General features: G+C 48.1%; 1 protein-coding gene across 3 annotated transcripts in view; it reads left to right on the top strand.

Moving 5' to 3' along the window:
- Window positions 1–4,214: 4,214 nt before the first annotated feature.
- The window catches only part of WWC3 (WWC family member 3), a gene marked incomplete at its 5' end in the record, with an annotated part of 93,033 nt that continues 79,723 nt past the window's right edge, over window positions 4,215–17,524 (top strand). For all 3 annotated transcript variants that reach the window (XM_081124863.1, XM_081124864.1, XM_081124862.1), the window contains one exon: window positions 4,215–4,492. In XM_081124863.1, the coding sequence (XP_080980989.1) occupies window positions 4,215–4,492 (278 nt within the window). The remainder of the gene's footprint in view (window positions 4,493–17,524) is intronic.

Genomic DNA, 17,524 nt, shown 5'->3' with positions numbered 1-17,524 from the left:
ATGTGTCACTTCCTAGAACACTTGATTGTTTACACAAGTAAGCAAGACTTCTTTGGCAGTATTTATTTCTCTCATTTGAGACATGATGATTGCAACCTTCATGGTGCTCCCTTTTCTCAAGTATTGAATGTGTACAGATGAAATTTTGTACCTTCCTTTTATTTATTTATTAATCCTCGCTCGAGGATATTTTTTCCATTGCTTTTCAGAGGCAGAGAGAGAGAGAGAAACGTCGATGTGAGAGAGACACATCGATTGGTTGCCTCCTGCACATGCTCTGACCTGGAGCAGGAATTGAGCCTGCAACCGAGGTGCATGCCTTTGACCGGAATCGAACATGAGACCCTTCAGTCCAAAGACTACCGCTCTAATCACTGAGCCAAACCGGCCAGGGCTGTACCTTCCTTTTTAAAACAAAGGTGATCCTTTGGGAAGAGGGGTGGGGAGAGAAGGCTGAATCTAAGAATAAAAATCTTCAACCTCTGTGCTTGCTTGTCTGGCATGCAAGGAGTGTGTTGGATTTACTCCTTAACAAGCATTTTAAAGAAAATATTCTGCAAGGGGATTTCCCAGAGGGTCTGTGAGGAGGACCAGCATGTGCCTCTCGATTGCCCGGAGCCTAAGTGGATTTTTCCTGAGTTGTTTTTCCATCAGAAATCTCGGTGGGAGGAGAGGTTGCTACAATGTTTGTACTTTTGTTGTTGGCGAGGCTGAGGTTTTAACATGGGGGCAATAAAGAATGCATAATTGTGCGTTCAGCTAAGACTAAAGATTCCTTGCCTACAGTGCTTTGTGTGCGTGTGTGTTTTGTCCAACATGGAAAGCCCCACTTGACTGTAAGAAAGACAGGCCTTATTTTCCCTAACAATTAACACACGCACGCTTGACTCCCTAATTTATGGCAAAGCTGGGGAGTTAAGAGTCCCCTCACTGCCTACCAACTTCTCTTCTATCCCAACCCCCTGCACAGGTCTTTAGGGACAATCAGCAGCTGCCTGGAAAAACATTACAAGTCAAAAGGACTAATGATGCAATAGACAGGCCTCGGTCACCTCAAGTTCTGGCCTCTTCCAAGTTGGCTCATTTTAGGAAGACAAATGCAAGGGGCCTCCTTCACTTATCTGAGTCCGGGCCATCCAGGGGTTGTGGATAAAACTTCTTCAGGGAGGGTCTCTAATCCGTGGTCTCAAGCAGGCCTTGTCACACTCCTGAGCTCTCTATTCATGTGCAAATGCCATTAGGGATACCTGTAGTTGTTGTTATGATAATCAAACAATGCACCTTTGCTAAGTGCTTGGGAGGGAGCCAGCGCAGCACACTCTCGGAGGTCAGGCCTCGTGGAAGCAGTGCCTGAGATGGGGGTTCTTATGCAAGTGAATGAATGGGGGTGCTGGCTGATGGCAGCATGGGAGGCAGGCTAGGGCAGGGAGGAGCTAGCAAAGCCAGGGCAGCCCATGGCAGCTCTGGGTGTGTGGTGCACTAGCGCTTGTCCCACCAAGGCAAGGGGGCTGGGCTGTCAAAGTGCAGAATGAGTCCCTGGGGGGTGGGCAGACCATCTCAGACATCTGTCAGCCGCTACTAATCCTCTGAAAGGCAGCAGCCCAAGCCAAGGAGATGTGGGTGGGGCGCTGCATCTGTTATGCAAATCAACAAGTGTTTGATGACAGCAGGTCCACGTGCCAAGGAATAAGGGCTCAGAACTCGGGAATCTGAAGACCTGAGCCTCAGTTTCTTCATCCAAGACGGCTTCCTTTTGGTCTCACAAGGCCTCCCGAGTCCCCAGTTTGAGGTTGGCACCCTGGCTTCAACTGTAAACAAGTCACAGTCATAGTGCCTATTTTTTCGTTTAGTCCCAGACTCGGGCAGTGGGGAGTGCACAGACCCTGTCCTGTTCTCTGCAGCACCCCAGCACCAGCACAAGTCCTACACGTAGTAGGTCTCCAGTGCGCCCTCGCTGCCAGTCTGAATGACTACATCACAGGTGTAGTCATTCACCTGTCACCCACAGTGAAAGGCCTTGGCTCCTAATGGATGGAGCTTCCCCCACCCCTTCCTCTTTATTGATACTTTCATCTTGCCTTTCCTTCCTGGAGTCTTTGCAGTGCAGGGGTGTTCTCTCTCCACCTCCCTCTTCAGAGGCTGGCTGCACTCCAATACGCTCCAGCCTCATTCAGGGCAATTTCCAGTGAAAGCGCCCAGATTTGTGAAATTCTGAGATGACACGGTGCCTGGGAGGGCCAGGATGCAGCGCCGGCCAGGCCATGTAGGGTGGTAAGGTGTCTGCAGGGAGGACAGGAAGAGAGGGGAAAAGAAGGCAGTGGCGGCCCTAGTGGCCATAAATCATGCCAATCAGCAGGGAAGATGTCAGAGCAGGGGCACTCCACACTGGGCAGTCCCTGGAACTACAAAATCACCAAGTATTTGCTTTTTTGATACTCTCCCCACTTTCCCTTGGACATTTCATAACCGTCCAGGTTTCACTAAAAGGACTCCAGTGATGGAATTTCCGGCATATAACATGCGGGTGGGGGCAGATACTCGGGCAGCAAGGGAGTTTCTGTGTTGTGGTGGGAGGAGGGGAGGAAAGGCCTTCCCTGGATATGTCCCAATTAGCAGTTTCCATGCTTTCACATTCTTCTTTTTAAAAACAACTTTCTCCTTCTAAAAGTAATGTTACCATTGTACAAACAATTTGGAAGGTAAGTAATTTTTTTAAAAATCGTCCCTAAAGGAATGCAAATGACTATGAGCATTTTGGACCGTTTCCCTCTAGTCCTTTCCCTATGTATCTCCATTCGGAGCCCTGTTAGAGTTTTCAGTAGATAGTTTTGCATCACTAACAGTGTTTTATAACCGCCCTGATATTTTCCTGCATTTCCTGACATTAAGTCTTGCGGCCAGGGATCTGGAGCAGTAAGTAGTTGGGGGGTTTGGAGCAAGAGAGAACCCTAACTTTGGACTTCAGTTTTCCCAGTTATGGGATGTGAGTGGAACATAAATTATCATTGCGGTTTCATGTTTTAGGAGTTGACCTGGCTTCCTCCCCAGCAGGGGCCTACTTGGGTCTGTGCTCAAACTACGGGATCCTGCAGACTGGAAGGTGGAAATGCTCAGGGCAGGTCAGGGGGCCTGGCCCAGGGTGGGGATTGCGGACAAGCCCTTCTGGAGCTCTCCGGGCAGGGACACCAAGTGGCCACCTGCCCAGCTCCCCACCTCCCGGTGGTCCTCCCTCCCCACGCAAGAGGACGGGGCCTCGAGTTCCTCCTCCAGCTACCGAGCTCCCACGGTTTCCCCTCAGGGGCTTTACCCACATTCGGGAGACCATCTTGGGTATGCGGGAGACCCAGGGCACAGCTCCCCCACACCCCAAGAGGGCAGAGGGGAGGACCCCAGGTCTCCGGGAGTGGGTGAAGTGAGGTGACCGCCCTCTCCCCCCGGGAATTGTTTGGGCCCCAAGGAGTCAGCCCTAGACAGGCCGCGCCTGCAGCCCGGGTGGGGCGCCGTCCTCCCGGCCCCCCTTCCTCTCCGTGGTGGCCCGGGGGCGGACGGACGCGGTGGCGCCCATCCTGGCCCCCGTGCGGTTTCCCGGCGAGGCGGGAGGGGGGGTGGAGCGGGAGGGGAGAGGGAGGAGCGCGCGGGGCACTGGGGGAGGAGTAGCCCTGGATGGGGGAAAAGGAGCAGCCGGCCGGGGCGGAGGAGGAGAAGCGGCGGACGGGCGGGGGCTGAGGGTAGAGAAGCGGAGAGCGGAGGAGTCCCAGGGGAGGCTGGAGGCGGAGCAGCTGCTGGGGATGGAAGGAGATGCAGCGGGCCTGGGAACGGAGCAGGAGGGGGCGGGGCCGGGGGCGGGAAGGGGGCGTGACCGACCAGCGCCCCGCCCCTTCCAGCCGGGCCGCGCTGAGGAACGAAGATGGCCGGGCGCGCCGCGGGAACTGAGGAGTCGCCGGCAGCAGCGGCCGCAGCAGCTCAGGGATTGTGACTCTACGCGCGACAGCGACTCGTGCGACCCGGGCGGAGCGGGCCGGCTGCGCGCACGGCGACTCTCGGAACCAGCGGGTGGCGGACGGGCGCCGGGGCGCGGGCGCCCGGCGGAGGATGCACCGGGCGCGGCGGGCGGCTCCCCGCGGCCGCCCCCGCGCCTCGGGCGCCCGGCCTTAGTGCTGGCTGAGGAGGCGGCGCGCGTGGGGCGGCCGGGCGGCGGCGGGGCCCGCGCCGTCATGCCCTGGCTGAGCGGCGGCCGCCGGCGGCGGCGGGGACAGGCGCGCGAGGCCCCGCGGGAGCCGCCGGCGTCCGCGCAGCCCCCGCGGGAGCCGCCGCAGCCCGCGCCCCCCGCCGCGGCCCCCGCGCCCCCCGCGCCCTCCGCGCCGCTGCGGGCCCGGGACAGCGCTGAGCTGCCGCTGCCCGCAGGCTGGGAGGAGGCGCGCGACTACGACGGCCGCGTCTTTTACATCGACCACAACACGCGCCAGACGTCGTGGATCGACCCCCGAGACCGGTAAGGGCGCCAGCGGGAGGCCCGGGCCGGGACCCGGGCGCCCCATCCCTTAGGCTCGGGGAGAGGCTGGAGGACGCCGGGGAGGTCTCCGGATCTGGGCGACGTTCAGGGCGCCCCCACGCCCCCCTTCCCGGGGCCCGGGCCGAGGATCGAGGCACCTTCTCTCCCGGCCTCGAGCCCCGGAGCGCGGAGCCCGGGCCTCCTCCGGGCCCCCGCCGCGGCGGACACACTGGGTTCCCTCACGTCACCCGGTGACCGGCGCCTGGGAGCTGGGCGCCTGGAATTTCCTCTCCCGGGGCTGACGGATGGCCCTCTTTTCCTTTTTCCGCCGCGGCCTCGCCCATCCCTGCCGGGCCTCTGCGGCCCACCGCCCCCGGCTTTGGCCCCGCAAGCACCCCGGCCCCGCGGTGGCCAGATGAGCTGTCACCTCGGAGCACAGACTTGCGCCCCAGCTTGGCGGTGTGGGCTCCTTGTCTGTCGGGCTAGTTTCCATCCAGAGACTGCAGCCAGACGGGACACCTCAGGGGCTCCTAGTTCTCTGGGAGCCGGGAGCGCCTCTTCCCAGCTGCGATGGTTACTTACTCTCTAGCGCCTTAAACATTGAGTTAAAATTCTGATTGAAACAGCCTTGTGCACTGCTGCCAGAAGGGATTATGATTAGACCCAGATGCTTTTGGAAAAAACGAAAAACAAGAGTTGAATTTTATGTTTCCTCTTTGTGCAAGATGTGAATAGGGCATTAAGTTGTCTTATTCATGTAAATAAATCCTATGGATTCTTGCATTTAATTAAGTTCACGTAATGATGCTTTTCTTGAACCTTTTCAATGGCTTAGCTGCTTTTGGAGAGATGCATTTTTCATGGAACTGGGAATTCTGTTGAAACCGAGTGTTTCCAATAGTTATCTGATATCTTGTCCTGTCTGGAGCAACTTTTGTCCATGGCCTGAGAGCCAGAAAGGAAATACTCTAGGCTTCCCAGTGACTTTAGGACTTGAAAAGGCCACGAGTGGTGACATCGCGCCTGCTTCCTCCTACCTGCACACAGGAAAGGCAGCGCTGCATGGCACTGGCCTTTGAAAATAAACTTTGGGGGAGGGAAGCTGCTGAATTACTGTTTGAAGATTTTTCTGGGTTCAGACAGGGAAAAACAAAACAAAGCAAAAGGATTGTGGTTCCCTGACGTTCTCTTTATTTAAGATAATCAGAAACTTAGATAATCCTAGCACACTTTTATGGGTTAAAAGGATGCTTAGTTATTTTGAAAATCAGGTGAGATCATATTATAATTTTAACCAAAGGCCAGAGCCACAGCTGTCTGATCAAGCCTTGGATGGTTCTGGAATTGCTAGAACTGCTTGGAATGTGGTGCCCTTTTATACTGTGTGTGTGTTAAAAACCCAAACAACTGGAAAATGAACCAATTAAGAATAGCGTTTTGCTTAGAAAAGGCTAAAGCTTATTTTATGAGGATAATATAAAACAGTTGTGGTTACATTGGAGTGGGGATTCATGATGAAAAGTATAAACGTAAGAATTTCCCTTTTTACGGTATGACCCAGGACATAGGTGAGCAGACCCTGCAGAAGTCAGCTTGCAGAATCCTCCTTTTGTGCGTTTCACACACGTTTTCTATGTCTCTCCTTCCAGAAAGCTGTTACTCAATGACATTCTCCCCCTTTGCAGACATCGATTATGTTTGAGATTTTTAAAAAGTCTTGTTTCTAATGCTAGAAGTGTCGTTTGAGTGAACAAAAGTGGATATTTGACATTTTTTGTAAAGTAAAAACATGTGTATACTTTTATGAGACATTGTTTTTATAGTGAGTGAAAATTCAGCAGGGGACAGCTTGCACTTCAGCTCCCATAATACCTTGCCCGAAATATGTATGGAATGTTCGGCAAGCCACAAACATTTAAGGGGAGTCTCTGAAGGGTGTAAATGGTGTAATAGTCATTCTTCTTCTTCTTTCAAAACAGAACCCTGCCGGTTTTTATAGGTGACCGGTTATCCTTCAAAGTTGGCATTGTTTTATTATATGGAGAAAACTGTGTTGGAGCACATTTTCTCCATATGCATCTGACAGTTAAAACCCCTTTTGAGTCGCCTTTGATTCATACGATCAGAAAACGGTGTTCAAGAAATGAGGACTTGCCCCAAACAGCTTCCACAGACAGAACGGACAGGATAGAGGCAGATAAATAGAAAATGAAAAATGAAATTGAAATTATGGAGGAATTTCAGTGTAGTAGGTTAGGTGCAAGTTGTTGCTGATTTAAAACATCGCATATATAATTTAGCGCAAACTGTAATAGGGTAAAATATACTGCTAGAGCAAAGTAACCCAGGGCCAAGGTGGTAAACAATCTCCTCTAGAGTTTTCTGTTCATTCCATTTATTGTGGTGTTTAACAGCATTTGATATTGCCAGTGCAGGGCATGCTGGTGAATGATTGTAGCTGTACTTTCTTTTTCAAGTCACAACAAAGGGGTTGCAAGCCTAAGGAAACATCTTTACAAATGTGGCTGTAAACATCTCAGTATTTTCAAAACAGAATTCTTTAGTTTGATTCTGAACCCACCTTAGGCTTAAACTTACTGCCTCTGCAGATCAGCACTGTGAGAATAATTTTCATAGTTTTTGGAATCGTACCCAAAAACTTTCTTAAAAAATACAGTTAATTCACCATTTCTGTGGCTGGTAATTTTTGTGGGTGAGTCTTATGTGGTAGTCTACACATATTAACTCTGAGGTCAATGACCACTTTATAAAAAGGTATTTACCATTTAGGTGGAAAATATGGGAAGAACATTTTTGCTTCCTTTGGAAAAATCTAGTGCCTTTGACGGTTATATGTACATACCTTTGCTTCCTGAGGGGTTGCACTGATACTATCCTATAGACCAGGGGTGGGGAACCTTTTTTGTGCCACGGGCCATTTGGATATTTATAACATCATTTGCGGGCCATACAAAATTATCAACTGAAAAAATTAGCCTGCTATATTTAGTCAGATGTTTAATTGAATTTATTGGATTTCGAGTTCCGCCTGTGGTTCCCTTGGCAGGGCCAGACCAAATGATTTCGTGGGCCGTATACAGCCTGCGGGCCGGATGTTCCCCACCCCTGCTATAGATGGACTGGGTGGTTGAAACTTCATGTTCTGTTTGCTCTAGCTCAGTTTGTATTGCACACTACTGGAAATGCCAGCCTTGAGCAGCTGAAGAATGAGGGACCATATCACATTTGAGATCCAAACAGAGTGTGAATGATCATGATGATGGTGGGAGGCCTAGATGATATCGTAATAAAAGCTTTTAGGGATCCATTTGTTCACGAGGTGGATTTGACCTGCTCCACATGGAGGAATTCTATGGTATATTAAAAGTCCTTTGGACAGGCTATTGCTTTAAGGAGAAAATCCACGGTTCGGGAATTTGCCAGGTTGGAGCTCCACAGAACAGAGCCAGATGACGTCATTGATTGCTACCTTCTTGGAACGCTTATTTAGTATTAATTAATAGGACGTTTGCTGTATTTATCCCAATGAGTCTATTTTGGGATTATATAAACTTTCCGATAAACAAGTAATGATTTCTCCGTTTTTCATTTATAGGTAGTGTTTGTATGAACATGGGGGAGTGTCTTGATTTTAAGGACATGAGGGGTGGACTCCTGCAAGAATGTTCTTCCATTTAGATGATCAACAACCACTTCTGGTCTATTCTTGGTCTAATATCTTTCTTTTTCTTTCCTTCCTTTTTTTTTTTTTTTTTTAAGTGAATGGAAAAGTCATTCATTTCCAAAAATAGCTCCCGGATGTTTGGAAATCTCTTAAGTTTCCTTTTCTTCCCTTTCACTCTGATTTTGGAAGTGGAAGTAGTGTGCTTCACCTTCTCGGGTAGGTTCTACTTCAGGAACCCTTGGGTCAGGGGACATGTAAAGGTCACCTGGTGAACCTGGTGAACTGCTTCCAGCCCAGGCCCTTTTGCTAATGTTGGCGGCCTTTCCAACAAACTAAATCAAGTTGATCTGATGGAATAAAAGCAGAGTTAAATTCTGTTGAGTTCAGTTATTTCCCTTTAAACCCAGTAAAATGAACTATTTACAGAGATTCTTGGCCTCTGGTGTGCTGGGATGGAGGATGGGGACGTTCGCCTGGGGGATGAGAGACAGACATACTAAATGAAGACAGTGGTGGCTACCAGGTACTGTTGTCAGCTGGTGGTGGCTTCCGGGAAAAGGAGAGAGGGCTCACTCGAGCCGGGGGGCATCTTTTCATCTATCCATCTGTCTCCTGGCTTGAGGGTTTCTCGTGCTTTCTCAGCGCTGGAGAAGAAAAGTGGGAACATGAGAAAAGTACTGGAGATGAGGAAGTGCTGGGTGTGTTCGGAATAAATGAGGGAATCGGACAGTTTGACTGAGCCAGAGCCTTTGTAAGGGAGGTAAGACTCGGGCAAGACCACACATAACTTAGAATCCTGCAGTGTTGGGGTTGGAAGAGCTAGGGCTGTCCTGTTCAGACTCCTCATTTTGTACTTGAGGGCTACAGTCAAGGGGTGTGTCTTTCTGTGAGTTGGAAGGACAGGGACTTGAACTGTGTTTTCTGACCAGGAACGAGTGCTCTTTCCATTATGCCACCCAACGGCCCAGTCCCTACTCCATTCACCCACCCACCCATCCATCCATCCACTCACTGCTGCACAGCCTCTCAAGTCACTCTTCCAGGGTTCAGGACTCCAGTGGTGAGCACCAGCAGACAGGTCCCTACCTCCATTGGGCTCACAGTGCAATTGTGTCCTTCCCCCTAAGGCATCACCATGCTGTTGCTACCTCCTGGTTTCTCCCCGCTGGAATCCCTTGGGTCTGTGGTTATGGCGGACATATGTGGAGTGCTTACCATGTGCCAAGTGCTCTAGGTGTTTGTGTGGATGCTTTTACGGAAAGCCCACAGAGGCTGTACAAGTGTAGGTGGGCAGGTGATGAAACTAGGCCAAGGGTGGGTGACTTAGTAACCTTGCTTCCCAAAGCCAGTGAGGGGCAGCCTTTGTCCAACTCCAGAGTTCAGCTCTCCCTTGCACCACGTTATGCCCACTGGTTATTTTATCTTGCATTCATTGCTGTCTGATATTTAACCCCTCCCTGTGGTAGGCAGAATGATGACCTTCCAAAGATTTCCATGTCCTGGTCTCTGAAACCTATTAATAAGTTACTTTCTGGGGCAAATAACATTTGTAGGTGGGATTAAGTTAGGAATTTTGAGATGAAGTGATTATCCTGGATTATCTGGTGGGGCCCATATAATCACAAGGGTCTTTACAAGAGGGAAACAGGAGGGTCAGAGACAGAAAAGGAGATGTGATAGCAGAAGCAGATATTGGGAGACATGTGGCCATGAGCCGAGAATGCAGGCAGCCTCTGGAAGCTGGAAGAGGCCAGGACCTAGATTTTTCCTTGGAGCCTGTAGATGTCAGGATCTAGATTTTCCCTTAGAAGCCCGTAGAGGGAACACAGCCCTGCTGACACCTCGATTTTAGCCGAATAAAACTGATTTTGCTCTTCGGCCCTCTGGAGCTGTGAGATAATGCATTGTGTTGTTTTAAGTCACTTGGTTTGTGGCAGTTTGTTACAGCGGCAGTAGGAAACTAATGCGTTGTTTCCCCGCGAGCGTGGAAGCATCTGGTCAGCTGGGTGTCTTTAAGAACAACCCCAGTAGCTAACATTTATTGCGTGCTTAGGTGGTATCATACTAAGCATTTTATATCTATTTTCTCCCTGGCTCCTCACCACATCCCTAGGGGTCCTTATTTCTTGTGGACTGAGCCTGGAGTCTTGCTCACATTAGGCACCAAGTCAGATCTGATGAGCTTGCCAAATATGGGACAGTGGGCGGGGTGGATTTCCTAGAGAAAGGCCAGTTGGAAACCATCAGTGGTTTTCACAGATGGTGATGGGCCTGAGCTAGAGAGATCCGGGGCACTAGGCCTAGAAAAGGCAGGGATTATGTCAGAGGAATTGTGAAGGAAATGAAGTGCCTGGGATTTAGCTAATGCTTGATTAAGGCAGGTGAAATCAGGAGGGGGCAAAAGGAATCTTGCTGACATCTTAGGAGGAGCTGAGACTCATCCAGAGGTCAACCTGAAGGCCTTCTATTAACCCCATTCAGAAGCCTTCGCTGTTTTGGCTGCTGCTGATTGTATGTGTTCCCCATGTGGTTACATAGAGAAGCGTGTTGAGTTACTCACCTTACTGTATTGGTGATGGGCAGTGTCCTAATGCATTAGGCTGGGCAGGTGTTCCTCTAGAGCACGTTTCTCAGCCTCGGCACTGTTGATATTTGGGACTGGGTAGTTCTTTGTTGTGGACCTTTCTGTGGAGTGTCAGGTGTTTAGCAACATCTGCAGGCTCTATTCATAGATGCTGGTAGCACACCCCTCCAAGTCATGACAACCAAAAGTGTCTTCAGACATTGCTAAGTGTCCGCTGTGGGGGGGGGGCATGCAGGCAGGGCAATATGGCCTGGCTGAGAACCTTGAACTACTTTTGTCTACGTGGTTACAATGTTTGATGTTTAGGAGCTATTTGTTTCAAACAGATCGACAGTTACATAACAGAGGGGAAGACCACAGAGGCCTGATTTCTGATTCCATGAAGAACGGATATGAAACATATTTATAGGACAAACCCTGAAGTTATTATACCATAAGAAATAGTAATACCAGCATATGAAAGGTTGGGGATGTATTTTAGTACGAGTGTATTCTTCAACTTTTAGAATATTCTCAACTGATAGATAGTTACTGAGTGTCAAGTGGAACAGAAGAAAATGAATCTGTGAACAGTTCAGTATTCTGCAGCAACCTAGAGAGCTGGCCTGGCCTTCTGAGTGTGTGTGCGGAGTGGGTGGGTGGGTGGATGGAGTATCAGTTTGCTTGAGATGCCCCCAGATATTTTGATTCCCTCCGTAGCCAAAGGAACAGGAGAGGATTGCCTCTGCCTTTGCTCAGAAGCTCTAGAAGGACAGGGCAGGGGTGTCTTGAAAGGCTGCTCATGGGGCTGTGGAATCTCCAGCATTTTCCATCTGGAGGGTCCTCTTTTTATTTCTTAAAGTTCAAGGAGCTGAAGGAGAGAGAGGGACGGAGGAAAGGAGCTGGCTGGGCCAAGCCTGAGGGGACAAGCCCTGCAGTTGGCCGAAGATCTTCCAAGCAACTCCTGTGCACCAGCCTCAGTGCCACCAGGAGAGAGAGCACGGCCAAGGCGAATCCATTTCTAGGCTGCATGCAGTTTGGGCAGGACACCAGGCAGCCATTGTGGGAGATGGATCCTTTTTGCTACTCAGAGCTCTGTTTGCGGGAAGGTGCCTGTCTCCAGTGTGAGGGAGCCCTGAGTGTGTGGGTGAACTGGATTTGCCCTGAAAATTATCCCTGTTTAAAACAATTGAGATATAATTCCCATAATCATAAAATGCACCATTTTAAAGTACACAATTTAGTGGTTTTTAGTATATTCCCAAGGTTTTGTAACCATCACCAATATCATCCCCCAAAGAAACCCTGTACCCATGACCAGTAACTGCCCATCTCCCTTAGCTCCTGGCAACCACTAACCTGTTCTCTGTCTCTATAGATTGGCCTATTCTGGATATTTTGTATAAATGGAGTAAAATAATCTGTGGCCTTGTGTCTGGCTTATCTCATTAAGCATAATGTTTTCGAGGTTTATCTGTGTCGCAGCACGGATCATGCTCCATTTCTTTTCATTGCCAAATACTGTTCCACTGTGTGGCTGGAGCACATTTGGAAGCCGCCCTGAGGTGCCCTCCCTGTTGAGGCGTTCCCCGCAGAATACAGGAAATAGCTATGTCTTGGATTCCATTATGTCAACTGCCAACTGTTTTACTCACAGAAAAATGACCATTCATATGTTTACAATGTCAGAATATAAACATAACCTCGTGTACTTGATGGAAAAAGCGAGGTCTGGGCTGGCTGTGATCAGCTGTTTGCTTTGCTCCTATTCTGTTGGCTTCGGCTCCTTGATAACCAGGAGTGGGCCTCCCCACTGGGGCGGTGCGCGGTCGACCTGGCCAGGGAGCTCCAGGCTCCCCTGGGGATTGCAGTGTGTAGCCGAGTCACAACCATTTTGTGCCAGGGCTAGTGGAAAAGTGATATAGGGGGTGCTGGTGTTTAACAAAATTGGAGTTGGAAATCTTAAAATTGACTTTATGAGTTTATTAATTTTTCTCTGCAAATTGGGCAAAGATCACCATTTGTTTATTTTTCAAGGAGAAGGTGCCCTTGTTCTGTGGACCAGCTGGACAGACCTGCCTTAGGGTTGTGGCTGTCATTTATCTAACTGGACCTCCTTCTAACCTCTGAGTTTTGCTTTCTTCCCATATAAACTGGGGCCATTGTGGAACTGGGCGAAGGTCCATGAGTGAGGGAGCCGAGCGCAGAGCCTGAGTCCCACACACCGGCAGCCTCAGGTACAAGGCAGCTTGAATGGTTCACACGTAGGGCACCACATTGCAGCCAGGTTGGAAAACCGCTGGCCTGGAGGACTGAGACGCGGAAGCCTATGGCACATGCAGGTGCAGAAGGGGCCAGGTGTGGCCCAGCCTGCATGTCTTGAAGGGAGGAACAAGTATCTGTGTTCAAATGTGTTTGTGTGCCTGTTTGGGGGAGATGGTGGTGGGAATGGTGAAGATGAGGCAGATGGGACTGGGGTGGGCAATAGATCTTTTATCCTTTTTGGTTTTTGAACCATGTGGATATACAAACTTTTCAAAGAATTAAAGGAGGAAAATCAGCATAGGCGAACAGGGTGGTGTTATACACATGAATTTAGGAAGTCCTCCCACCCCTCCGGCTGCCTCCCCCCTCCTTCCTTCATCTGACTCTGTCAGTTGTGTGTAAATTTCTCTGGCAACTTTCTGTTCCCAACCTTGAGCCTTGAGTACACTGGGTTTCTAATGATGATGTTACAGCTCACTACAGTTAACAATGTTGATCTTAGGTGGATATTTTCAGTTTGTCACTGTGCATTTGGAATTTCAAAATTTTAACAAATATCTCTTTTATTGCATACTGCATGAGAATTGCTCCTCCTGTCTTTTTTGAAAAAATTTCTCTTGCCCTTTTTTTCCTGAGTTGTAATTTTTGGAAGGGGCAGTTACATTGGGACTGGTGGGCATATTTCAGTGAAACACGTGAGGGGTTGGAATTTTGGGATGGAGGGAGGTATGGTCTTCCTGGCCCAGGACGACCTTAGTGGTAGGTCAGAGACTAGCTGCTGGGCTCCCATCTCCATGATGGGACCTGGCATTCACAGACCAGTGCAGGGATGGTCTGGCTGCAGTGCTCATATTCACACCCTCCCCTCCATTTTTCCTCTGTCCCGAAATATCCTTCGTGCACACTGGCCTAGTTCTAAGAGAAAATTAGCGTTTTTAAACAGGGGATGATGCTGTCCTAATAGTAGGCCGTTATGAAGCCTGTTGTACTCATTTATGAAGTTTAATGCACTTCATGTGACTGATCAACCAATTAATGCAACCAAAGCAGTGAAAAACTTAGTAAAAAATGAACTGTTCGGCATCATGGCAACCGAATTGCTGCCTGATTGAGTTTTTCTCTTTTCTCTTTTCTTTTCTTTTCTTTTCTTTTCTTTTCTTTTCTTTTCTTTTCTTTTCTTTTCTTTTCTTTTCTTTTCTCTTTTCTTTTCTTTTCTTCATTTATTTTTTAATTGATTTTTTAAAAAAAAATATCTTTATTGATCTCAGAGAGAGGAAAGGAGAGGGAGAGAGAGAGAGAAACACCAATGATGAGAGAGTCATTGATCGAGCCCACAACCCAGGCATGTGCCCTGACCGGGAATCGAACCCCGATTGCCTGGATCCTAGGTGGATGCTCAACCGCTGAGCCACGCCCGGCCGGGCTTAATTGATTTTGGAGAGAGGGGAAGGGAGAGGGACAGAGAAAGAGAGAAATACCAATGAGAGAGAAGCATCGATTGGTTGCCTCCAGTATGCAAGCCAACCAGGGACCAAACCCACAACCTGGGCATTTGCCCTGACCGGGAATTGAACTGGTGAACCAGCGACCTTTCAGTATACAGGTCAATCCACCAACTGAGCCACACCGGCCAGGGCAAGAAAGTAGATTTTTGAAAATTCTCATCACAGGAAAAATATTTTTGTAACTATGTGTGGTGATGGATATCAGCTTTAAAAAAGAAGAAAAAAGAATACACAGTTCTACCATCATCTTTTTAAAAAATGTATTTTTATTGAGGTGTAAAATTCACATAAATTACTCATTTTTTTAGCGAACAATTTTAAGTGACATTTAGTACAGTCACAGTGTTTTGCAACCACCCCCTCTGTCTAGTTCCAAAACATTTTCTTTGCTCCAAAAGGAAGCCCTGTACCCATTAGCAGTCACTCCCCATCCCCCAGCCCCTGGCAACCAGCAATCTGCTTTCTGTCTCTATGGATTTGCCTGTTCTGGACATTTCATATAAATGGAATCATGCGATACGTGGCCTTTTGTGTCGGGCTTCTTTCGTTCAGCATCATATTTTTGAGGTTCACCCATGTCGTAGGGATCTGGTTTTGTGCTGCTTTTGGTTTAATGCAGGCGACACACCATCTTGTGATCCTGACTGAGGGCAGCTGTGCGAACTTTGCCCATGGGAGCAGCTGGCATCCTTTAAGAAAAGTGAATTGAAGATCAAAGAAAAGAGATCAACGTAATTTAGCTTTTATAAAAGTTGGTTACCTTGAGAAAGAGAGAAGTATAAAATATTTCACATTTCTTTCTAAAGTTAGGGACAGGAAGCCAAAAAACTAACATGTACTAAGACATTAATAATCTAGATGCTATGTCTGTGCCTGGTGCGATGGAGCAGAACAGACCATTAAGATCACCTAGCCCTTTTCCTCCAGGAGATGAGAAGGCAGCCCAGAAACAAAAGACCGACATAAAATAGCAATCCCAAGATGGGGGTGGGTCAGCCCTAAGGTCAGGATGGGGCAGTCAGCTCCTACCACCTGTGCATGTTCCTGAATTTCTTTGGGGCTAGATTTTCTTACATGTACAGCCAGAATGACAGTGCTTATCGTCAGTTGACAAACCAATGTTTATTGAGTGGAAACTTTTCCAAATTGATGGCTGGCCCTGGGGGAATCTTTGGACAGGGTTTTTCAAATAGCAGCCCCTGGGCTGAATCCAGTCCACCCTGTTATCGACAGCCTGCAAGATAAGAATGCGCTTTCCATTTTGAAATGGCTTAATAAGAATCAAAAGAAGAGTAGTATTTTGTGAAAGTTATGTAAACTCCAGCTTCAGTGTTGGTAAATAAAGTTTTATTGGAGCACAGCCACACTCACGTGTTTATCGTCTGTGGCTGCGTTTGTACAGCAAGGGCAAAGCTGAGTCACTGGACAGAGACCCTGTGGCTGCAGGCTGAAAATATTGACTATCTGGCCCTTTACACAAAACATTTGCTGTACGGGGTCTAATCAAGGGAACCATTGGCCAGTGGGGGTGGATGGGGTGGGAGGGTGCAGGATAAGATCCCAGAGGGGAGTCTAACTAACTAGAGAGAAGGGGCTCGGAATCCTAAGAGCCAGGTGGGCACTTTTTAGTCAAGGAACCCGCAGTAGAATTTCTCTCCCTCCTCCCCCTAAAAAGGGATGTTGCATCTGCCATAAGGCAACCAGGGGAAGTTGGATCACTTCAATACCAGACAAATTAAGACAACTTTATATATAAGGCAGGGAAAGAACTACTTTTAGAAAGATTTTCATTAAAAATACAGTTAGTTCTGGGGAACTAATTGATATTATTGATAATGTGTATTTAAAAATTGCTAAGGGAGTAGATCTTAAATGTTCTCACTGTAAAAAAAGAAATGCTGATTATATGATGTGATGAGGTATTTGCTAACTACAGTGGTCATCATATTGCAACAAATAAGTGTATCAGGTCGATGCAGTATATCCCTTAAACACACACAATGGTATATGTCCATTGTATAATTGCATCTCAATAAAGCTGAACACAGTACACAGGTGAAGAGCTAATGTTTCATGCTACAAAGAGTTTTAGTTGCTGGGGGGCCTGTGGTGGAGGAATTCCATGGAACAGGAAATGTGGCGGCTGGATTTTGTTCCTGTTCTGGCAGTTGAGCTGTGTACCTTAAGGGTATGTCTTTAGAGAAGACTTCGATATGCTTTTGGAATGCCCATATAATGCTACCAATTTTTGTGTTTGGAAACTGATTTTTTAAATTATTATTTAAAAGAAAAGTGGTAGGTAGCTGCTTTCTAATGGCTGGGTGGTTTGTGATCTAAGCTGATACGGCTCCAGCACATGGTGGCCAACTCTGCAGCGCTTTTGTCACATTGTGACTTGCTTCTGAAGCACTGTGACACCATTTTGCATGCTTCAGGAGGCATCTCAGATAGATCATGCTGTGTTCGATGTGGCTCAGGTTGATCCAAAATTGTCATCGTGTTAATCTCACTGTTAAAAGCCAAGACACCAGAAATCAAACCCTTCCCCCTCCAATATCATAAACCTCCAAAATGTCACCATGCAGATGGCATATTGACAAAAATGTCAAGGATTACCAAAAATAGCTTCTTGAGTTCACATGTACTCAGGGGAGAACAGGGTAGCATTTGCATTTTAAGTGCTACCGTGGTGGCCAGAACCAATAATTCCTGCTGGAGCAACTCCCAACCCTCAGCTCTATCTCGCGGCTTTAGACACACTTTTAATTTTGAAAGAAGAACTCATGTCCTTATCATGCCTTTAAAATTATTAACAGAGATAATTCCCTTTTCTGTGCCATTTATCACCCAGCTCCTTTAAAAACAGGGAGCACCATACAGTTTTATATAAACATGTAACGAATAAAATAGTTGTTTTTCCTGAGTCATTGTCAACAACTCAGTTTTAAATCTAGTGCCAGCTCAGTAAATATTTGGAGTCCAAAGTCTGCATTTCCTTCAGATGGGCTAATTTT

This window comes from Miniopterus schreibersii, assembly GCF_964146895.1.
Source record: "Miniopterus schreibersii genome assembly, chromosome: X".
Classification (NCBI taxonomy): domain Eukaryota; kingdom Metazoa; phylum Chordata; class Mammalia; order Chiroptera; family Miniopteridae; genus Miniopterus; species Miniopterus schreibersii.
Note: the sequence above shows the minus strand (reverse complement) of the source record. Positions and strands in the feature narration are given on the sequence as shown.